Consider the following 23,700-nt stretch of genomic DNA (forward strand, 5'->3'; position numbering starts at 1 on the left):
GACAGGAGACACATTTGGCGAGAGAGACAGAGGGGAAGGAGTCATTCCAGTTCAGTCCATGACCTGGATCTTTTCCTGGGAGGGATGCATTGCTGCTGGCTGGAGAGGACATGCAACAGGTATTGCTCACATGTGGTACAGATGTCCATAGAAGGCCAGTCCATCATGGTCTCTCTCTGAGAGGCAAGAGGCTGTGCTAGGCAATGGGGTTCAAACACCAGTGGTACTCTGAAAGTGACAAATGAATCCAGGCTTCCGTTAAATAGGTGGAGTGCTCTGCCAACCCCTTCCCCCATCTGATCCAACACCCACTTAGCACTTTATCCAGAGCACAGTTCTGGATAGTGCTGAGGACCTTTTACTCCTTTCGGTGTATGACAGGACTGGAACAAGCAAGCACCAGCTCATCTTCATTGGGGAGGGGGAGAAACATGGCTTCCAATGATCAAGATGGTCTGCATCCTAGAGGTCATTGCTAATAGATCCCTACAGCTACTAATGTGTTCTTTACAGCTGTGGCTGGTCATGAAGGGGTCAGAACCTTCTGATAAATGGTCTGGCCCTAGTGATTTGTGTTTGTCACCTCCAGCCTTCATCATTGACATGTACCATTCCTTGCAATGAGAGCAGCTACCCTGGCGGAGCTCCAACTGGTTCTGAATGCCACTACCCACCTGATAAGCAATACTAACGGCTATCATCTCTGTGCTCTGAACACTGTACTGACCTACATTGAAAAGTAGATCAAAACCAAATGCAGCAATGGACAGGTCTCGTCTGCCCCAAAGAGACCTTTCAAATCCAAGAGTTTCCTAATACTGCTCTCATAATGGACAATGCAACTCCAGACTAGAAGGAAGAGTCCCAAGAAAGCTGTCTTCTGATCTCCTGCACCCCACCCAGCTACCAGCCCATAGCTATGGGGTGTGCCCTATAACAAGAGCCAACAATATCCAGACCTGAACATATTCAGGACAAGTTTTATATTCTATCTTTTTGAAATAGCTTTCCCACAATAAGAGAGGACTAAAAAAAGTTAACACACTGGAAGAAAAGGGTAGAGAACCAAGATACTGCTTGTTACTTTATGTATTCTGTGATGCACTCAGATACTGTAGCCTATGTACAAGATGCTATTAGTTTGCAAGAGGGAGGATTCCTCTGTGTCACTTAAAGTTACTGCCTATGAACAGGAGTCCCAGTTTGCATCTAAGTTATGGTGATATACAAGAGATATTGGACCCTGAGGTCCAGCTTTAATGTCTCAGGGAATAAACCAGACACCAGACAGGGATCATTGGGTGAATTTTTCTGCAATAGCACTAAGTTGGAGAAAGATACAGATATATATGGAAGTCTTTCAGGTGAGATGCTAAACTACAGTCTACCCATCTCTGTTTGGAACCTGAAATCCAATGGCACCTTTTCAAGAGTGTCATTAATAAACCAGGATAACGGGCAGGCCAACAGTCATTCAGTGTAACATGCCATCGGCCAAAGGTACTAATATCTATAGCCAGTCATTGTATTTGCCTGCACAGGTCCCACTTCACAGAAGCAACGCCTTCCCTTGAAAGGAACTTTGAGACATCCAGAAAGTGAAAGACTATAGAAAGCAAGTCTCACATTAACAACAACAACAACAACAACAACAACACCACCAGCACACACACACCACACTTACCTAGAACAATCCCAATGTTCTACTTCAAACAACAACTGTGAGGATTTCTGGTCTTGGGTAGCTGAGTCCTCCTCCTTGGAGAGTCTCAGTGCTTTTATTAAGTTAAGTGGAAGATGCACACATGGTCTGAAGGGCATGGACATCTAGAACCAGAATGCCATGAAACGTAAGTTACCAAACAGAACAAATTCTCTGTTGTAGAAAGCTGGCAAGACTCAGAGCAAGTTTGCCAAATGCAAGACTAGTTGATATGTTAATCTACTAGTCAGAGTGAGAGATTTTAGTTGTACCAGGGTCAGGAAGTTCATTGTAATAAGTACTTCACCCAGATATCTCCAAGCACTTCACAAAGATGGATAGGCATCATCATCTCCATTGTCACAGGAGTAAAAGGAGGAACAAAGTTAAGCAACTTGCTTAACACAGCAAGTTAATGGCCAGGCTTCAAAGAGAAGCCAGAAAATAGGTTTTCCATCTGGCCCCTTATTGACTAGACTATGCAACTGTCCACACTTTCGGGAGTGTATATATTTCGTTACTGATTTGGAATCTCGAGACAGCTTCTTCCATCTTCTTTGAGGCAACAAGGAGAGAGGTTTAAGGTAAATTGGAAGAGTCAGTGGGACAGAGGAAATATTTTTATGATTAGTTAAGACACAGTTGGGAGGGTCAAGACAAATTAATCAGACTACTGTACAGAGTAAAGGACTTACCTTGATGCAGCAATCACAGCAGATGACACTAAGGGGAAAAAAAAAACAACAGTGTTATTATTTGAGTGGAGTTCTGGAGATCCCAATACTGCAGGCAAAGATACATCTTCCAAATAAGCTCAAAGGCATCATTTGCCATTATGACTTATTCACCTGGCTTCACAGTTAGAACTTTGCTGTTCATTGGTAATTTGTGAACAGACTCATATGTACTAGTTTAAATGCCTGATGTGTGAAAAAGTTCCAGCCTCTGGAACAGCTCACTATTTGCCACACATACTCAATATTCATAATTCAGTACTAGTGCTATGTGACTGGGTCACCAAATCACAGGGTGTTTGATCACTGCTGTTAACAGTTAAACTACTTCAGCCTCAAATACAGTTAAAATGACTAAGTCTATAACAGGCCCCAGATTTGTTTCTGCCCCACGAACAAATCTTACAGTTGGAGCAAGCAGAGGGGTCTCTACCTGCTCCAAGTCACTGAAGCATTCAGAGATAATTTCAATGTTCATCCATAAAATCCTGACTTGGAGCATTTGCCTAGGAGCCTGATCTAGAACCAAGCCAACCTCTGCCCCAGGACTTTGGGGATGATCAGATTCCACCTTTGCAGTCTCAAGCATAGGGGAACAAGCATGGTTCTTGAAGGGTAAGAATTGCATTATCTTTCATGAATTTTAAGAATAAAATAAGACTACAAAGGTGACAGTCTTCCCTTCACCCACAACTGTGAGAAAATAGTTACAATAGAGCTCAACTATTCAGGCAAAATTAAAGGGATAAACAACTTGCTCCATTGACTGTTGCAATTGGACGCTTTAGAATAGTTTTCATGATCCTTTCTTCTGCCCCATAAAGTCCTTCTCCACCAGCTTACCTGCTACAGAGATGACACCTGTAAGGCCACAGAAAGACCATCTGCTTATGGCAATGGAAACAGACCTGCAGATAAGAGTTACCTATGAATGCCAGTGGGAAGCACCTCTTGGCAAGCAGTAGATGTTGCCAGTACAGCATAGCATATTCCATCTTATTCAGTGTCCTGAAGGCTTTAGATCTACTTACCGTAACAGAGTTCAAATACAGGAGGGCAGAGACATAAGAATTAAGAGCCATAGGCAAAGAGATTTTCAGAGAAGATTTGAAACCTGAGTGCTGATGACAAGATTTGATTCAGACAGTAAGAGCTACTCTTGACAATGGCTAGATTGTGTGGAAGAGCATAGGCATCCAATGAAGAAAGCAAGGTGGGGACAGGGAAATGAGACATTGAGGCGGACTATTATTTCCAGGGAGATTAAAGTGTCAGGGCAAATTCGGATCTTGAAGTGGACGATGAGCCATAGGAGAAGCTGGGGAACAGTTTGGAGTCTATTTTCAAAAAAAGCACACATGGTGGTGAGAAGTGGTATTGCCATGGGTCTCAGCCTGGAGAACCAGAACTTGGGGAGGTCAAAGAGGAGAGAGTTTCAATAGTCTAGAAAGGGAGGTGATCATGGAGGACTATTGCAGAAGAGGCAGAAAGGCGGCAGGGTGAATACAAGTAGTGTTGGGGACTCAGACAGAAGTAGGAAGAAAGAAAGTATTCAGGGTGAAACGTGCCAGAGTTGGACAGTGGAAGTGAACAACTATGTTAGAAGCTCCTTTTGCTCAGAAAAAAACAAACACTTTGGTCTCATAGTACAAGTATCTGAATGCCCTTCAGCTAAAAGTCTTGAGTTTGCATTTGCTTAGAGCTTTTAGTAAGGTCAGAACCCTAGTTAAGTATTGCATCTTAAACCCATTTGGTTCTTGTGGACCAGCTATGACACAGTTCTTTCCCGTTTTGGGAGCAAGGATCTATTGGGCAAGAGCATGGAGTAATGGAGTACTAGCTAGGGTCTAGGCTCAGTGTGCAAATTAAACTTGCTTAGAAATTTAACATCGTGCAGTGTCTAAAGCTTCCATGTGGGCTTGGACAGGACTCCTGAAGATCAGTGTATTTATTATAGGGTTAAATGAAACCACTTGGAACCCATTTGCCTATCAGGCACTCGTTATTCCCAAGAACGGAAGGACATGAGTGCATGAAGAGGAGTGAAGCCAGGAGACTCTTCAGAAAGAAAGGGCAGTATATCAAAGGAGAATAGTAAATACCCTGGCTCGTGAAGATATTGCACAACCACCTCTTTGGCGGGATCCCTCCATTTCAGACATCACAGCATATCTGGTTCCAATCAGTTCAGCAATGGTTGGTGATGGCCACCTTGTAGGAGAGGGGTAGTCCTAGGCAAAAAGGACAGTTAAGAGTTAGAGACCAAAGAAAAAGCCCAGTTGTTTGACTAGGATTCTAAACCCAAATTGAACTCCAGCCCTATGTGACTGATCAGTCTATAGTACAGCAACTGCCCAAGTCATCTCAAGCATCTTCTCTCAAGCTCAGTTCTGAGACAATAGAGGGCAGCCTGGCAAAGCACCCTCCTGAGTCCCAATACAGCTGTGCCAGAGTCTGAGGGGAGTGAAGGATGGCAAGGGAAGCACCTGGCTCCCATCTGGAAGGTGAGCCATGTTCTGAAAAAGTTTAGAAAACCAGCCATGAAAGACAGCTACAGGCCCCAGTTATATTATCTGCTCCCCATACAATGAACAGCCTTCTTGCATTAGGAGGCTAAGTCCAAAAGGCCTCCCTGACACACAAATGTGGCATAGCCCCTTCTGCAGCAGATGAGGCAAAACAGCAGCTCTTACTGCAGCAGTGAATGGATGGCATTTACAGGTGTGTTACACATTTCAGCACAGAGGACCAGAGTCACAAAGGTACTTAGGCACTTAAGTCCCAGTTTTAGGCTCCACTGCAGACCACAGACCTCACTGCTGCCTCCCACTAGGTATCCAGATGCCTAACTCCCAGAGCACTCCAGGAACAGGGGAAGATGGTGCTCCTCCAGCTAACTCGCATGCAGGGCTGGATCCTGTAGGCATGTCAGTGGCGGCCTAGCAGGTCAGGTCCTATTCAAAATCCAGCCTACAGAAGAAGAGGTACCATCCTATAACTTTCATCCCGATGGTTGAGCACTCACCTGGGATGTGGAAGACCCAGGTTCGATTCCCCTCCTCTGACTGAGAGAAGGAAGAGGCCCTGTTCATATCACAGGAGAGCACTCCAAGCATTGAGCTATGGGATACTCTGGTGTGGGTTTCCCCCAGTCTCTCCTGTTGAAGCTTTTCCTTGATGGGTAAATACTAAAGTGCACGAGAGAGAGAGAGAGAGAGAGAGAGAGAGAGAGTGTAGTCCAGTTATTAGGGACCGACGTGAAAGGTGGGAGACCCCAGCTTCGGTCCCCTTGCTCCAATCACTATTTTTCCACAGTGGAACAGCTTCAACAGAAGACAGAGCCTCGCACCAGTACATCGCATAGCGCAGAGGTTAGAGCACTGTCAGGAGAGGTGAAAGACCCCTATTGAAATACTCTCCTTTACCCCCAGGCAGATGAGAGGAAGTGAACCTGGGTGACTGCTCTATCCACTGGACAAAAAGCTATAAAGTGGGAACCACCACCCTCTTCCCCTCTCCCCACCAACAAGTTTTGTGTGGAGTGAGCCTAGCAGTTCTTGCAAGAATGAATTAAGTGATTTATAGCCTAAACTGCTTGACTCCAGGAGTGATGTTTCTAGTTTGTGGATCACAAGCAGAGAGGCTTTTAAGTCCAGGTTGCAGGGAGGAGCCTAACACACAACACCATTGGCATCTCTCATTGGCTAGCTTAGGTGTCTCCCTGCCTCGCATGCTAGCTTTGTGGATCACTTTCTAAGGCGCCTCTCTTTCCATTCATTGTATATGTATGTAGGCTCCTAACTTTATGGACCGCATTGTTGTTCCTGTGATTTTTCTAGACACCGAGAAGTTACTGTAGCAGTACCTAAACAGATCAGGGCTCAAGAGTCAAGCTACGTACACCCTGCTAGTCAGTACAGAGGGTTATTTATTTATTTATTTAAAGATGGCTGCTAAAGAAATCCACACTTAACATAAAAACTTAGTTCTTGGGCCCAGGTTATTTCCCCATCCGAACAACTACATTGAGCATACTTTCAAGAAGCAGCCCATTGTTTAGTTCACACGGGGTTTTGATAGCCAGCTTTCATCATATGCCTTAGGTCACACATACACTGGCAAAATAAGCCATGTTGGACAAATTCTCACCATCCCTCCCGTTTCCAGTGTTCTAGGCTTGGCAGCTACAGTAGACAGGACCTTAACATATTTAAGAGCGTTAAATGCAGTAAGAGCGTTAACCTCCACAGAGTGCGTGAAGAACGGTTCTAGAAAAGTCTGTACCTGAATTCAAGCACCCAGGCTATGCTGTTAGCAGACAGGAGTTGAGCACCAGACCATTCACCACTGCGTATTAAAGCTTATTCTGAGTGGTAAAGATGTCTCAGATCTGGTGTTAACAGAAATGTGGCTACAGCTGCCACTGTACAGCTGACCTTTGCACCAGTGGCTTTACTACTGGTGTTAGGCCTTAACTGGGGTGGAGGGGGGGAACAAGGATCTCTAACAGAACTGAGTAGCCAGTACACTTACTGTTGCATACCATTAGACTGGCAGTTATGCTGGTTTTTCTACCCACCTCCCATCACTGATAGGGGTGGAGTAGAAAGAAGAAGTGGAAACTGTGCGACACCTGTTGTCAGTCATGGCTTGGTTGTCCTAAAAAAGCCTTGAAATTCTTTATTCCTGAAGTTCAGTTAAGGAGCACTGCGTAGCACGCTTGTTAACCGATAATGTCAGAATCTGTTAGTAGAATGTGCATTATGCTAGTTTCTGCTGAACATGCACTTTCAGGTGCATTTTTAACTTTTTTCAGGAGCTCTAGAACTGTAGCCAGATACCATTTATTTTAAATGTTACTCTTCAAAGGATAATTACCCCATCACATACTCAGAAGAGCCAAGGTAGAAGGGAACAAGTACAGAACCAGCTGTGCTAACAACTAGCAGAGAAGCAGGTACTGAAGAGCCGAGTTGTGTGAATAATGGATTTTTTGCGCTTGCTATCAATTCTATGACCCAAACTTTTTTTGGATTTAACAAAATTTTTTAAACTTGGATTGATTTAGACTATTTAAGTGTTTTAAACAGTCATTTGGCACCAAAAACAGATTTAAAAAGTCTAAACATTTAATTCTGACACTTTCAAAACAATATATTTTAAACTGAAACAATTCAGCAAAACTGTCAAATTTGTAAAACATTTTGGTGTTGCTCTATCTGTAATTTTTTGTTGAAAAAGTTAATAAAGCTGGCCAAAGTGTTTTTGATAAGAGTTCAAGTTACAAAAGTTGGGGAAGTCCAATTCCCCCACCCCACATTCCATTTTAGAGCTCATTTCTATCCCAACATCAAGCTGCAACCCTTGGGACAATAGCCTGGTCAACTCATTACCAGCTTGTGGCATCACTGGGAGCGGAGTTGCAGGCCCATGCAGGACTTACATCTTCCTTGATTTGAAGGGCACTCCTTAAAGACTTGGACCTCCCTCGGCAGAAAGGCTGTCGCTGATTTAGATTCAGAAAGCTGGTTGTTTTGCAGTCTCCTCGCACGGGCACGCTCTTGGGGGTAAATGTGCAGTCTGCAGAGCAATCTGGAAATGGAAACATAAGAATGGACAACAAGGTGTTAAAGTGTAAATGTGATGTGGTAACTTCAGAAATTCTTGAGATGAGCGGAACACTTAAGTACTACAGGCTGATCAGTTTCTGAAGGCAGTGAAGCCTGTTCTAAAGACCCTCTTTCCTTCCCTCCCTTACCGAAGATCGCAGAAGCACCAAGTAATTGGGTATATTCTGATGAGAAACGTAAGCAAGCAACCGTGATGTTTTGTTTATATGTGGGTCCTACTTTAAATCAATGATTAACTTATTCCTTTCATTCACACATTCTAAAGCCTCACTGAATGTTTGCTACTATAATGTTCATTTTGAGGCCTGAAACTGGAAACACGAAGAATTGTCACTATTTAGAAACTTAACAGATTCAAGAAGTTTCACAGCCAGGAACTGATTTGAAAGGTCACTCTCCATGCCAGAAACTCCATGTTACATGTTCCTCACATCAAATGGCTCTAAAAGACAAGTGACTTCAAAAGCAGGAGGAAGCAGAAGATGATGGACTGGGCTCATAAGAACGTAGAGGACCCATTGATTCAAGTATTTAAACCATGTTGTGAGAGGGGAGAGCAAGGCAGGAAAGAGCATACTGACCTGTGCTGCTGGATGTCAGTACAGATCTGTGTGAGATGACTCCCAAATTGTATTTCAATGCCCCGTCTGCTTCCTGTGGATCATAGATGGGAGATTCTTACAATGGGTATAAACCACCACATCAGGGAGGTAGCGTTGGGTGGGAAGTTCACCTGGGCATAACCAAGAGCTCCTGAGAAAAGCAGATATGCTCCTCATTGACAATGAATGACAACAGGGGCTCTTATGAGAGCCAGCCATCTAGCAGTGGTAAGGTAAGCAGAAGTAGTGGTGAAATTATCTGGCGTGTTCACCTCAATTCACACGCCATGCTCCAGATTAATAAGAAGAGCAATAATGAGTCAAACGTCACTAGAGTTACATCATGGATGAATTTGACCCAGTAAAATTTTTAATAGAGATGGGACCCAAATCCTAACTTCAACTCCAGCCTCCCTTAAAAGTTTCAGGGATGGAAGAAGTGCAAATACAGCCCTTGAATCTAGACTCTCCTCCTACAGCTTTGGGCCCATGTAGGAAGCTAAATTTTTCCTGGCTCCAGTTTGCATGCAGAAACTCATGAAAGCAACTCAGGACATTCTGTGGTTGACATAGCCTAATCCCCAGATGGTTCCAGGTACCAATGCTTTGGCCTCTCTCTAAACTAGTGGAAGTTCAAGACTACAATAGAAACTGCTTAAGAAGAGGTCCTTAGAGTACAGGAAACCTCAATAACTGGATTTTGTTTTAAAATCCTGAACTGTTAGCTTGTGCTTCTGTAATCCTGCTAACCAAGAGCATTTGTACAAGCCTTACTACTAGAGATAGACCAACATGATTCAGAATCAGTGGAGCTATGAGACATTGTCATCAGAATGATCGCAAGTTCCTACCAACTATACACTGGAGCTGTGCAAATACAGCTAAAGATTTTCTACAAATATTCATTCACATTTGCAATTGTTTAAATCAGAGAAAAGCATTTCACTGACAAAAGTGCATATAGGAAATAAACTTCCAGTTTATGTGCGGGAGTATTTGTGCCAGAAGAAGAAAAGTGACTGCATTAGGGAACAGAAACAGACATGTGACTGATTGAAATTCAAGCTGTGTTTAGACACGAAGTACTCAGAACTGTTCATGGTGAACTCATAGAATAATCATAATCTTAAAAAAATAATCCTAATTTATTGAAGTAAACTGTCATTTGCTCAGATATTCCACAAGCAGAAAAGATTGAATTATTAACTTGCAGTGAGTAATTTATCTCCACTATAACCCATAACACATGAAATGCAAACACCTCTGGCATGAAAAGCAGTGATAAAGGGAAGGGGAACAGAAGACATTTTGGCTAACATTTGGGATCTGTGAAGCCACTCTTATGAAAAGAGTCATAGGATGTGCATTGAGAGCAATAAGAACCTCAGTGTTAAAGGCTCCATCTACACTACAGAAATGATCACATTTTTACACCAGGCATGGATTTCCAGAGGGTAGATAGGACTCAAATGAACTGATTGGTACTCCAATTTATTCACCCTGGAAGAGTGAAGGGCCAAGTTGCCCATGCTGGGATTTGAACCTGAAGTTCCAGGGTGCCTGTATATATCAAAATCAAATATTTGGGCCATTTCAGCCTCTATAGCAAGGTTTCATTTAGAAGGACTTACCTGAAATTCTGGGACCAGCAAGTCAGGGATCAGCATCTGTTTTTGGACTTTGTGAATTGTAAGTCCTGTACTGGCATTTTGGACAGATAAGCCATTGCCACACGGGGAATTCAAGGAAAACATTGGCATCACAAAAGTATCTGAAAAAACAAACCAAAACCAAAAACTGCAATGTAAGTGAGCTGTAGATGCAAGACGCTGACGACACATTCCATAAGTCTCACACTGGACCTCACAGAGGCGGTGATGGCTCAGCAACCCTCTGCATCCTTTTAGCCTCCCAGGAGCTGAACCTTTTACCCCATCTTTCTTGTAAGAGGTGAGAGACTCCAGCCCAGGCAAGTGGGTCCTAGCAGGTGACATAAGCCAGAGCTGCAGGGGACTGGACTAGGTGATCTCAAGATCCCTTCCAGTCCTACAATTCTATGTCTGAAAAGTAGCAACGCTGGTGCCTGTGAAAATTGATCTGAGCTCCTTAGCATCCCTTACTTGATCCATGACCAACTCATACACCACAAGTATGCCTGCTACTAGTGGATGTCCAGCAGTACCAGTAGGTACCTTTGTGCCTGCTCCCATTTCTCTCTGTGGAAGATGGCCGAAGCTTCTGTGGCTGTTTTATTTCTATCATGAGCAGATCGTGCAGACTGGGTGCTTTGGGGGAGTTCTCTTTTAGCTTCCTCTCTGAGGCCTGCAACATGGAGTAGCGAGCTATGAAAAGCCATTGGCTAAAATCCAGATCCCCAGAGCAATAGACATGCCCCTATTTCACAAGTCAGTCTCCACACCCAGCCAAAAATCCTGTAGCCCCAGTACTTTCACCATTTGTAACCTGTGCACTTTACATGCAAATTCCAATCTATAGGAACAAAATAGAGTTTTGTTAATCAGTTGAGAACATTTCCATGGACCAACTCAAATTAGACGCTATAGTAAACGAACCATAGCTTGACCAGGATTGTTCAGAAACATTTTAGGAGGCAAAAAGGAAAAGGAAAAGCATCTACATTAGTTAGAAATGACATGGAGAGAAAAGGGCAAAGAGCTGAGTCATCTTCCCTTCCCCCATAACACAGGGGGGCTTTTAATTTGGCGTATATACAAAAAGGGGATGTTCTAACATTCCAGCTACCTTGCTGGACTTGAGAATGGGATAGGTCAGTATTGCTTCAGCTAGTTCAGGGATCCTTCTGTTCATGCCATCACAACTAAACAAGTCACTTACTGGCTTTAAAGGGAGCTGTGAAGCGACTGTGTTGCCTTCAGAGCTCTTGCAGTTTTGCTCACTGTTGATCTGAAAGGGTGAAAAGGACACTTATGAAATGATGAAAAGTTAATTTTTTCTTGAAAACCGCCTTCCCGAGAAATGGAGGATGAACTAGGAAATACAGTTTCACGACCTTACATAGCCACTTATGGCATTTCACAAGCGTGCGTCTAACTCAAGTCAATCTTTTTAGGCAAGAGATTAAACAAGAGTCCTATTAGAAGACATTTGCTTTCTTGGGAGTGAAGGGTAGAAAGGGCAATAGGATTGAAAAATGTTTTTGCAAGGAGAAAAGCCTGTGAAGAAATAGCACATGGCTATTTACCAGGAGCTGGGCAGCACTTAGGTATGTGCATAAGACTTACAAAATTCCTGCAGCCCATGAAAAGATCCTGGATAGAAGCAGCATAAAGAGTTTCAAGGCTCTAAGAAGCCTCATAATGTATGACTCCAAAATTACAGCATATCCAGACCATGGTGTCACAGAGAGGGGAATTCATGCAGCAGAGCTTAGCAGAACTTCCCCTCCCAGTAAAGCAAGAATAGCTAGGGTGACTAGATGTCCCGATTTTATAGGGACAGTCCTGATTTTTGTTTCTTTTTCTTACATAGGCTCCTATTAACCCCCACCCCTGTCCCAATTTTTCACATTTGCTGTCTGGTCACCCTAAGAATAGCAACCCCTTGTAGTTTAACTGAGAAGATCTTAAACAGGTTAACTGTAACAGAAGTAGCTAGCAGGCACATACAAGTTTATTGTTTCTCAGATTCTTATTGGAGAACACTAAGATTCTATCACATGGGCACCTCTTCTACAACCCCCACCCCAAAGCATAGATTGGGCTGTCACAAGAGGACAGTATTTGTGAGAAAATGAAATCAGACTCCATTTAGTATATTGGGTGCAGCTGCATTTGTTGAATAGCCCTATTTTCTGCCTGTGCTGTTTGCTTTCCTAAGGCGTGGGGCTTTAGAACACTGGGGAACGCAGGCAGTGAGGGAAGATACTAGATACTAGCAGAGTGCCTCTAGGTCAGTTTGCCATTCATCCTCTTGTGTTGCCTGTTCCTCTCATTTGTGCTTGCAAACTTGACCCTGGTTTGACAGACGGATGCAAAGCAGCACTGAAGGTGCAGAGGGGCTTATTTGAATTTTGATGACTCACTCATGGTTTCCAGTGGCTGTTTTAATCAAGGACTGCACTGTAGCTAGTAGGAGGTACACTTACAACTGCTTGACAAATGCTTTTGTGACATATTTGTGACACCAATGATCCATGGACCACAGCTGAAGACCCAGTTCATTCTGCTGCCTTAGGTTATGGTTCTGAGTGCACCTGCAATTTATACCTCATAATGTGTAATAGCTAGTGATGTGCCATCTCCTATCTGTCACTATTCCTCTATGTATATGTAACCTCTTGAGTGTGGTGTTCTGTCCCATCTAGTGGCACTGAGACCACTTAGAGAAAGATTAATGAGTCTGCTGTACAGCCTTAGCTAACAGGCAGTTGGCTTTTAGCTCATGTGGTAGAGGCTCATGCACTAAGCTCCAGAGGTCCCAGGTTTAATTCCACCTGCTAATGACCCAGGGATCTGTTGGTGTTATACAGTCTACTCTAAAGTATTTCTGTGCCCTCCCCGGATCAGAGTATCTGAGCACCTTGCAAATGGTGTATGCAGCACTAGCTGGGTTCAGACTCAGGATCTAAGTACAGTTTCTCAGCCCAGTTGGAAGGACACCACCACTGTCCAGGAGCTGGTGTTTGATAGCTGAAGGGAGGATTTTCAAAGTGAAGCTCATCAGCCCTGGCTGAACCAGGTATGTCACTCCCCCTCACTTTAGGAGAGCATACAATAAGAAACTGAAGAGCTGGCATTTAGTGTGGTAGGCAAGATTTTTATTTGTAACTATAAGTTCTTATTGCCAAATTGTTTCTCCTCTCATGGCAGAGTCAGCTTGCAAGACATCGCAATACCGCACAACTTCACGCCAGCTTTTAAAACCAAGTGGTGATGCGGCAGTCCTTTAGAGGAACTCTGTTGTCGTCTCAGGGCACATTGGCCATCAACAGCATTGGAGCCCACTAACACTTCAGTCAGCACAACAGGACTTGCAGGGAACTTGTTCAGCTTTCCTTATTTTGCTCAACCCCCCATTCAAGTCAGTGAGTGCTGCCTAAGGGCTTGAGGTAGACCTCTAGTAAGAGACAGTTTAATGCAGTGGCTTCAGACAAGGTAGCCTAGAATGGTTTACATAGCACTAAATTTAGTTCTTGGAAGTGAAGTGAGTTGGTGGGTGAATATGGTGGCCATGATATGCTTAAGTGGAGCTCATGAGTTCTTACCCACCCTTGGAGCCTGAAAGTTACTCTGAGGGAAAGAGTCTGAGGACACAGGTTGGGTTTAATCAAACAGATGTCAGTTGCCAGGTAGCTAGAGCAGCAGATGCCAAACTAAGCGTGTTGAGAACAACTGCTCACCTTCACCTTGCGGAGGGTGTACCTCTTGCATCGGATGTCCTCTGCCAAGAGCTCATAGGGAGAGCAGGCGTATCCCTTGGGAGGAATGCTATGTTGGGGTTGCTCCATGACCTTGCGCAGCCTCACTCCATTCTGCAGTTCCCTGATGACATCATGCCACAAGCTAGCCTGCTACAGGGCAACATGAGCCAGTTAAAAGGTTTCTGGAATCTCTGAGGTGGTATTCTCATTCAATAAGGGGCTCAACTAGCAATTACAAACCATTTGTATCTGTGAGAGAGTCTCATTTAAACCTGCTTAGAAATTGAGACAGAGTAGCACAGTGCTTAGACCCAGGGGCGGGGGGGAAGGCGTACAGAGAGGTCTTTGGATGGGATACTAGGCAAGATATTAAGTCATTAAAGGTGGCCTACAGTATAAAATGCAGCCTTCATAATCCTTCTGAGTGCCCCAAAGAAGGAGGGGTAAGAAGGCTGAAATAATACAAATTAACCCAAACTATGGGATCCAGACTGACAACTACAATACGTATCCATTCTGTTCTTTATCTCAATCTTCAAGGCACCTGCTTTTAGGTTGGTGCTTGGGCCTGCAAGATCATCCCATTAACACAACACAATGATCCAGTTCAGATCCATGTGTTAAATCAACAGCTTAATAATGTTACCTAAACTCTTTCCTTCTCTTGATCTTAGAGGTGAACAGAACAAGACCAAACAAGTAGGTTGTGTGTGTGCCCTTTACTACAGTATTTTTGATTTAGGACTGCCTTCAGAAAAAAACTTACATTTCCCACATTTGCCTTCCCATGGCCCTCCCCCCAACCCAAATCTGCAATATCAGGTCCTGATCACTATTAACTGCAGGACATTTGGAAGACATGACAAGAGCCATAACTGAGCTGCAGCCCCGAGCAGCACAGATGAGAGGGATGTTTAGTTGCATGCCCTGATAGTCAAGAACCTGGACTGTCCATGGTTTTAACCTAGCTACACATAAGGTCTTGTCTACACTACAGAAAAGGAGTAGAACTGAAGTAAAGGACAGCCATATTGAAACAGTCTTTCCAGAACTATTGTATTTCTGGAGTAGCAGAACATTGAGCTACCTTTTTAAACTCAAAGATGCCCAAGGAAAGACTGCAGGCAAACTGGCTAATAGTAAAAGAGATGGACACAAGCAGCTGTATGACTGCTTAAGCTGAACTGCCTTCACAAACAAGACTAAGTATTACAGAAAAGAGTATTGTAATTACTGCAATCAGCACCAGAGTCCTTTTCTGGTTGTAACAGCACCTCACCTTACTTTATGGGACAGTATTAAGTAGTTCATTAGCCAACTATCCAAGAGAACGCTCCATTCTTTTCACATCCAAAACTTGCAGTCTTATTCCTAGGAAGACTAAGTGCAGTGCCCAGATACTGGTTCCAGCGCAGTCTCCCTTGCTAGCCTTCACGTGCATTTCGCTAAGGTTGAACCTTCTCAGCCATGGATCTTAAAGTGGTTACCTAGACTTTTGTTCCCTCCAGACCCTGCACGGGGCTACCCTGATGTCAGATGACAGAGAATTTTGTTCTATCAACCTGCACACATGTCCCAGGCACAGTTGAAGTCAGGGTTACCCAAGCAAAGGAAGAGCTAACAGCATTCGCCTCATTAATACAAAGGGGTGTGGAGCTATGCACATGCTACACCCACTTAAGTCATTTGGCAGGGGAGTGCACACTTAAAGGCTGGTGCAACAGTTATACTCCGAAGAGGCATCTAAGCATTGAGGTCAAGGTGTAGATACTCCAACATACGTATGCAGCTAGGACAGCACAGCACTACACCAGATGTGCCTGAGAAGGGGTCTGCCTAACAGTGATGTTCAGCATATTAAGTGTATAATCCTGTGCTCCATGGACTGCTTTAGCTACCAGATGCCATTCAAAGGGTTGACAAATCAATCTATGGAGCCCTGCTCAATTTGGGCCCATGGTAGCTACCTGCCATGATGGTGCAAGCAGCTGGCTCTTGGGGGGCTTGAATCTGGGGGACTAGAGGCAGAGGATTGGCAATGGGGCTCTTAATTAAGAAAAGTGCTATTTCAAAAGCAAGTGAAGTGGAATCTCTTGGGCCTTCAGGCCACACTGCAAAGCCCATGCATTTACTCAGGTCTTCCCTGAATAAACTATGTGAGATTGATTTAGTGGTCTGGGGACTGCGAGTTAACTTGCTAGTTTATTTTAATACATGACAAAACTGAAAATATGGCTAAACACAAATGTCAAACATTTTCGTATGAATGGTTTGTTATGTTCCAAAGTGAACACTGTTTAGACAAAGGGAGTAGGAGCAGGCCCCTTGGGGGTTGCTGTTCCTATCTTAGACTCCAATGCATTGGTTTACCTTGGCAAGGCTCCAGTCAGAAGAGCTGTTTACTTTTGAGCAATGAATTCACTGGCCCTGGACAGAACAAGTCATTGTCCCTGCCCTAGGAATCTTGAAGTCCAACAACTAGAGGGATAAGACTAGAGAATGTGGTGGGGAAAAAAAACAAAAACAGAACATGGAAGCTATATCTATACTGACCCATTTCTGGGAATCTCCCACCATTGCTTTAGCTCTGATGGAGCTGCACAAGTGCTAACGGTTGAAGCCAATGGCCTTTAGCTAGCTTGACATCTAAATCTGCTCACAGCAGGTCTACCTGACATAGTGACTAGAATCAGAGGGGTAGCTGTGTTAGTCTGGATCTGTAAAAAGCAACAGAGAGTCCTGTGGCTCCTTACAGACTAACAGACGTATTGGAGCATAAGCTTTCGAAGGGGATTTTCACCCACAAAAGCTTATGCTCCAATACATCTGTTAGTCTATAAGGTGCCACAGGACTCCTGGTGACTAGAATGTCACTGGCTGATCTACAGTAGCACATCCAACATTGTTAGCACTAGTTCTACAGGAGGAGATCTCCCCAAAGTTGGCAGTGTAGACAAAACAAAAGAGAAGAGAACTGCTCTTGAGGCAGATAGCAATTCCCACAGAGAACTAGAATTTAGCATAACGTGTCACTTAGTATTTAGAGGATTTTAACTAGTTATGTTTCTCTATTTGTTTTAAGCCGGGAAGTCACTGGAAGGCCTCACAGAGAGAGTATAAAAAACAAAAACCAAGAATTCTAAACTCTTACCCAGTAATTATCCTTCTCCCTCTGAGTGTCATTTTCCAGCAAGTCCTCCACATCCATTCTTCTTAGACTCTGTCAAATGAACATGTGAGCTGATCACTAGCCTGTACTGTTCTAGTCATTCCTAGACCATTCCTGTCTGCCCAGCCCCAGTCACAGTACCACCTACTTCAACAGTTGAAAAAACAATGTGGAAGACAAACACATGAGGTTAATGTATTCTGGCTCTTGGGAGAAAGCCCACCCCTTTCACAAGCAGGGAACAGAACTTTAGCTAAATAACCTTCTGCTTGGGGAAAGGCAAGGGATTAGCCTGGAATTAAGTGCGTGAGGTAGGAGGAAAGAAAGACAGCAGCTTAACGATGGTCCCAAAATACCTCTTTGGAGCTCTGTAGGGTGAGCATTAGTTTCTGAAGATCTTCATACTCAGCAAAGAGAACCCTGCAGACTGTTCTGTAATAACTGGCAGCCTCAGAGGGCCTAGGCAAATGCTCCTCACAGATCTGAAAGGAAATGCAGCCATATACTCAGCACTGATGGTTGGAAAGAAAGTTCTCCTTGAAATAAAGGATTTGGGGATGGGGGGCAGGTTGCCTTTCTGTTTCCAGTTTACTCAGATTCTGAGATTAGGATCACCTTTCCTTGCGTCCTTTGCATGTTATAGCTCAGAAGAGCCTTCCCTTCTGCAGGAAGGGCAAAGGGAAGAGGACTAGAAAGGTGAGGCTGTCCTTTTCTGAGACATGGCAGACACAGCATGTTAGAGGAAACCACTGTGTACGCTTATGAAGACTTGTTTTTATTCTGTTTTCCTTAAACCTAAAAATAACCCCGTCCGACTGAAATTTTGGCTGCTTTGTGCATTGAGCACATCAGCCATTTGAGCAGAGATTGGAACAAGAAAATATCATTGAGAACAGTCTAATGGACTAGGCACAAAGTAGGAATCATTAGAACTCAAATCCCAACTCTTTCAGGAACCTGCTGTAAGGCTTGGCCAAATCATGTTTCTATGTGCCTCAGTTTCCCCATGTGTAAAATGAAAGAGGGGTTGAGAGCCTTAGTGTCTGGACAGCACATTGAAGCTAGAGCACTGACCAGAGAGCATGTGCTGCTATGGATAAAGCTTTTCTTAGTGCCTGCACACTGCCTAAGTTCTATGGATACAAAAATACCTGCCCATATGGGGAGGGCTTCTAGTAAAAAGGTTAGTCTAGCCTAGAGGTGAGTTTGCAAAGCTATATCATAAGAGTCTTTCTCGCTGGAGACCAAAGGCCTGAAAAGAGGATAGCTATTAGGATTAGATGAAGCCTTTCCTTTAGCTTCAGTGCTGCTTTTGAGTAGAGGGTCCCATTATCCCTTGGGATATGGGAAAAGTTGCTTGACTGTGCACCAGTCTCTCCTAACTGCCTGCACTTACATTCAGCTGCCAGGCCAAGAACAGACAGAATGCTGCAAGCACCGATTCTCCTTTTATCTGCAGAAGTCTCTCCTGAAGGCAGGACAGGTGCATTAACATCATGCTTTCTTACTGATGTGTCCATAACTTCTTTTTTACTACCTGGGGCTTATCTGGACCCTATCCAAATATGCTGAATCTCTGTAGGTGACTAGGAAAATCAGATGGGGGAGGGGAGAGGAAAGAGTAGGAACCACAAACGTGCTGCCTGCAGGCATGTTTCTATGAGCTTAAGTTCAAGGCAGGTACTTGCACAGGAGACAGACAGAGGAGAGAACCGGAGATTAAGGGCCTAGCCATGCTACAGATATTAATTGAGTTTGTATGTTGTTAAGAGCTAATGCATGGTGTGTTTTCTCATCTTCACTACAATTAGTAGCTGTGCCACCTGTGTGGGGTCCTTGACAGTAGCCTAGGCTGGCATGGGGTTTCCTGCAAGCAGTGGGCCATGTCTACATAGCCTGACCAATGCCTGTGAAATTAGTTTGCCCCTTCTTCCTTCCTCCCATCACTGTGCAGTAGGATCTTTCGGAGTGCACCAGCTCACATGCACTGGTGGGGCGAAGACCAGATTTTTCCCAGAATGCACTGGGGCAGTCAGGTAGTGTGGTAAGTGCAGATACATTAGAAAAGTTGACATGGTTGTCTAGTAAAAATAAGAAGGGGGAAAAACCTTGAGAACATCCTGGAAAGTGATGGCTGGGTTTGTTGCCTCAGTGTCTAATTTCAGGAGGAGGGAGATCAGCTTTTCCAGTGGTTCACTCAGCTCTCGCTCCAGATTGTTGTCAATCCCCCAGTCCAGGGCTTTATAGATCACCATTCCCAGACGCTCTGTCAGCTACAGAGGCCAAAGAAATGGTCTTTCAGATTAATGCAGAAGTAATTTGGTATTGTGGAGATAAAGTTCCCAAATGGAACCCCAAATTTCTACCCCTCCCAAACATGCCAGCACCCTTCCCCACATTCAAGGCCATCTGCCTCTTTGGACACACAACATAATCCTACCCCGGTCATTCAAGCAGCTACTGAGATGCTTCTGGACCAACTGGGGATAAGAGACTGGGGCCTAATTCAGTTGTAACACCCAAATATGGCTAGATAACATTGTTTAAGTGAACTGTGGCAGCAGGGAGAACAGCCTGCTTTCTCTCTTAGCCACTGTTGACAGCACTTCCTGCCACAACTCAACCACCCCCATCCCTTCAGTGTCTATCTTATGCCCAGTCAATTTGCATCATTTTTTAAATTTAGCCCTGGAACTTCACCTCGACTTCCACACTCCCATGCAGGAGACAACACCCTAGGCAAGCCACTGGGACAGCAGGAGTGCCATGAATATTAGATGACCATGGAATCTTATGAACCTGCTGCGTCACTGAAGAGCAAGACTGCTGAGATTCCTTTAGTTCGGTAGTTCTCAAACTTTTGTACTGGCAATCCCTTTCACATAGCAAGTCTGAGTGCTACACCCCCTTCCTTAAATATATAACAAAGTGTTATTTAAATGTTGGATGCAAAGCAGGGTTTGGGGTGGAGGCGCACAGCTTCTGACCCCCCCCATGCAATAATCTCATGACTCCCTGAGGAGTCCCAAATCCCAGTTTGAGAACCCCTGCTTTAGCTAGTCCTTTTACCAATGCAGGCTTATATCTGTGCATTTGCCAGACTAAAAATCACAGGCTCTTAAATGTCATCTCAACTCCAGAGTCTTACCTGCTCCTCCAGTTGAGGAGTCTTGTTAAGATCTGAAAGGGAAACAAGTGAAAAGAAATCAAACAGTTTACCAATCTCTACAGACCTAAGTCCATATTAGAGAGGGTTATTAGAGTCAGCATTTGGTTTTTTGCTGGTGGTGGATGTGACTGGGGTGTCACTGAGCCTCTGACCCACCAGCCTGGGGTCCCTCTCTCAATGTGCTGCTGTGACAAGCTGCAGATCCACTCCCAGTCCTGCACTTCCACAGCATCCACCCAGGTAGGGACACACCCAGCTGCAGTTACATGCAGGCTCTCTGACCAGCCACAGAATGAAGCAACAGTAGAAAGTCTACAGCCAAAATAACTCCCAGCTTTCCATCTTAACACCCCAGAGCGGTACTGTCCTGGTCCAAACCCCAACCAGTATGAATTTATTATCCAGTTCACCTGCCCCTCAATGTGGAGAGGAAATGCAACAGCCTTTCTGAGCTAAGATTCCCAAGCATTTCACTCCAACTCACTGGTTTAGATAAAGCAAAAGCAAGTTTATTAACTACAAAAGATAGATTTTAAAATGATTATAAGTGATAGCAAACAGATCAAGGCAGATTACCCAGTGAATAAACAAAAACATGATCTAATCTTAACATACTAGAAAGATAGGATTTGAATTAATCTCTCACCCTGACAGATGATACAAGCAGGCTGCAGATTGTTAAGGCACAAGCTAAAATGCTTTGCAGCTTGGAATCCTCAGGTTTTCATACACAGGCTAAAAATCCCTTTAGCCTGTGTCCAGCACTTCCCCCAGTTCAGTCTTTGTTCCTCAGGTGTTTTCAGGAGTATTCTTAGTGAGGAATGAAAAACCAATGATGAGGTCACTCCCTTCCCTATATAGCTTAGCATATGGCGGGAACCCTTTGGCCCCAAACTCAATTTGTGGAAAAACAGTGACATCCCAAGATGAAGTCCAGAAACTTGTGACCTGGTCTAATGAGCTTGTGGAGTCATAGCAGCCATTACTTAGATGCTGTCTGGAGTGTTCTCAGGAAGGCTCATTAGGTGGGAGATAAGCTTCTCCTAAGGCCTATTGTTTTCCCTAATGGCTCATTATCCTGAATAGGCCTTTCCCAGTCAGCTATCTAAACTAAAAGCATCTTGCCTAGTGGGCATCACCCAGGTGTAACTACATTTGAAATACAGATAAACAGTCAACATTCATAACTTCAGATACAAAAGTGATAATGCATACCAATAGGGTAATCATGTTCAGCAAATCATAACTTTTCCAATGACATCTCACATGACTAATCTTGCATAAAATGCATCATAATTATCATATAATAATATCACTATGAAGAATATGGAGTGCAGTGTCATGGTGGAGACCTCCAGAAGCCTTGGATCACAGCAATCCTCCCCTTTCCAGAGGGGATAAACCAGATAGGACTATCTGAGGTCACTACAGAAGATGTCTGGTACATCTTCCACCTTGAGCGAGGCATGGTGGCGATGATCTACTAGTGGATGTTTGTTAACCCAGAGAAAGAATAATTCTCCTTTCTTTCTGTACTCAGTAGCATGTGTGGTGGTGGTGGTATGCTGGGAAGAGAACATGCCTAAATATAGCTCTGTCTTTGCACCAATGTTTGATCTTTGGTAAAGGAAGGTATATTTATTGTCCATCTTTCCTCTCCAGGTAGACGAGCTAGCAACAGACACAGAATCCCTAGAGGTGTCAGCAAAAAAGAAATATGGGAGTGGGATTCATCTTTGCTCGGAATACTGCCACAAAATGAACCCTGAGTCTTTATCAGCCACTTCTCCCTTTTCCCTCACCACCCACAGCTGACATTCACATACCAGTACAACTGCTACTTCCAGAGAAAGTTTAGTAGCAGAAAGCAAGCAGGCTAGGGAGTACATCAATATGATTAAGCAGCTCTCAAGTCACCAAAGCCTCAGATTAAAAAATAAATAATATGTTGTGTGCGTGCACCCACATAGGTGAAGACAATCAATTTCCAGGAACTAGAGTCCCTTATCTCTGGTATTTGTCCAAATTATTCCCCAAACCAAGTGATTCAACAGTTTACAAGGGAGGGGAAGGCAAAGAGCAGCAGATGCAGAACTAGAACCCAGAAACTTTGACTCCTAGTCAGATACTCTAACCATTAGAAATACTACAGGTAGATACCCACTTAGTATCTCTTTCTTCTCTATTCTCTGTAGAGACTCTAACTGGTTTGGAGAATACAGCTCTTCACATTAGGAGCACAGACACTGGGTTCAAAGAAATATCAGGCAATACCATAAGTTAGTTTTTTATTTATAGCGTGGTTCATGGGATTCACTATGGAAAGCATTTCAGAGACAGAATCCCGTGGCTGTACATTCTCATGGGCACAGTAAAGAAACCCATAGCATTATCAGAAAGAGAAGGCTTTTGTCTAAGAGCCCAGTCCACCAGTGCCTTTGTTCTTACCAGACTTAGGATACACCATGAAGGAAACAGCACCATCAGAATGGATAAGGATGCTTCCCAGACCTTTAATCATCACAGGGTAGGGGCCTTGAGCCAACTGCTTCATTTTATGGCAACACTGAAAGCAAAGGGCCCAGGCCTGCTCCTCACTTATTGGCTGGTCAAAACATCTCAGAAACTCTCCCAAAGAAACCTTAGTGACATTCCTCCATTCACAGCTTGAATAATCCAGTTTTTTACTTTCACCATTCCCCATGTGCTTGGTTTCGGCTAAGCTGTTCTACATCCACTCCTCAGACAGCCATAGGTGCTTCTGCCAGTCTTTTATCCATTCTGCCTTGTCTCATCTTCAGGTGGGACCATTCAGAGCAACTTTAGGATATAGCGCCTTAAAGGGACACCATTACTTTCAACATCTGCTCTCTATTTATACAAGCACCAGTGAATGAAGGCTGAGAAAAAATTAAAAGGGACTTTGGCAGATTAGAAGCATGAAAAAATTAATGTCTGGCATAACTCTATTGGTTTCAACAGGTTTATAATTAGAACAAATGTAGCTCATGGGCTCATCAAATTAGATTAAGCATGAAAAAATACAAAATCATCATCTGTGGGGGTGGTAATAATCTACTATACCAGGGGTCCCCAACGCGATGCCCATGGGTGCCCTGGCACCCACCGGGGCATCCATATGCACTCACCTACTGGCTGCCGAACAAGCAGCCACCGAAATGCCACCAAGAAGTGGCAATGTCAAGAAGCTCTACCGCCGACATCCCGCCGAATTTCGGCAGCATTTCAGCAGTAATGCCTCTTGACGTTGCCGCTTCACGGCAGCATTTCAG

At 44.0% G+C, this 23,700-nt stretch overlaps 1 protein-coding gene across 1 annotated transcript; it reads right to left on the reverse strand.

Moving 5' to 3' along the window:
- On the reverse strand, window positions 1-23,111 carry LOC116824728 (protein spire homolog 1-like). Its single transcript, XM_075072255.1, has 16 exons — window positions 22,856-23,111; window positions 20,387-20,418; window positions 19,347-19,511; window positions 17,595-17,720; window positions 17,221-17,289; window positions 14,049-14,219; window positions 11,525-11,593; window positions 10,861-10,990; window positions 10,300-10,439; window positions 8,648-8,720; window positions 7,880-8,028; window positions 4,539-4,667; window positions 3,280-3,344; window positions 2,398-2,425; window positions 1,685-1,827; window positions 1-228 (listed from the first exon to the last, which is right to left on the reverse strand). Exons 1-16 carry the CDS (start codon window positions 23,109-23,111, stop codon window positions 42-44), a joined length of 1,932 nt encoding a protein of 643 aa, XP_074928356.1. The 3' UTR covers window positions 1-41.
- Window positions 23,112-23,700: the final 589 nt, after the last annotated feature.

Source organism: Chelonoidis abingdonii, chromosome 1, assembly GCF_003597395.2.
Source record: "Chelonoidis abingdonii isolate Lonesome George chromosome 1, CheloAbing_2.0, whole genome shotgun sequence".
NCBI lineage: Eukaryota > Metazoa > Chordata > Testudines > Testudinidae > Chelonoidis > Chelonoidis abingdonii.

Coding starts and splice junctions, on each gene's coding strand:
- LOC116824728 (XM_075072255.1), bottom strand. CDS start 23,111: ATGGGGAATGGTGAAAGTAAAAAACTGGATTATTCAAGCTGTGAATGG. Junction 8,721..10,299: donor TGCTGGTCCCAGAATTTCAG/GTAAGTCCTTCT, acceptor TATGATCCACAG/GAAGCAGACGGGGCATTGAA. Junction 8,029..8,647: donor ACTGACATCCAGCAGCACAG/GTCAGTATGCTC, acceptor TTCCATTTCCAG/ATTGCTCTGCAGACTGCACA.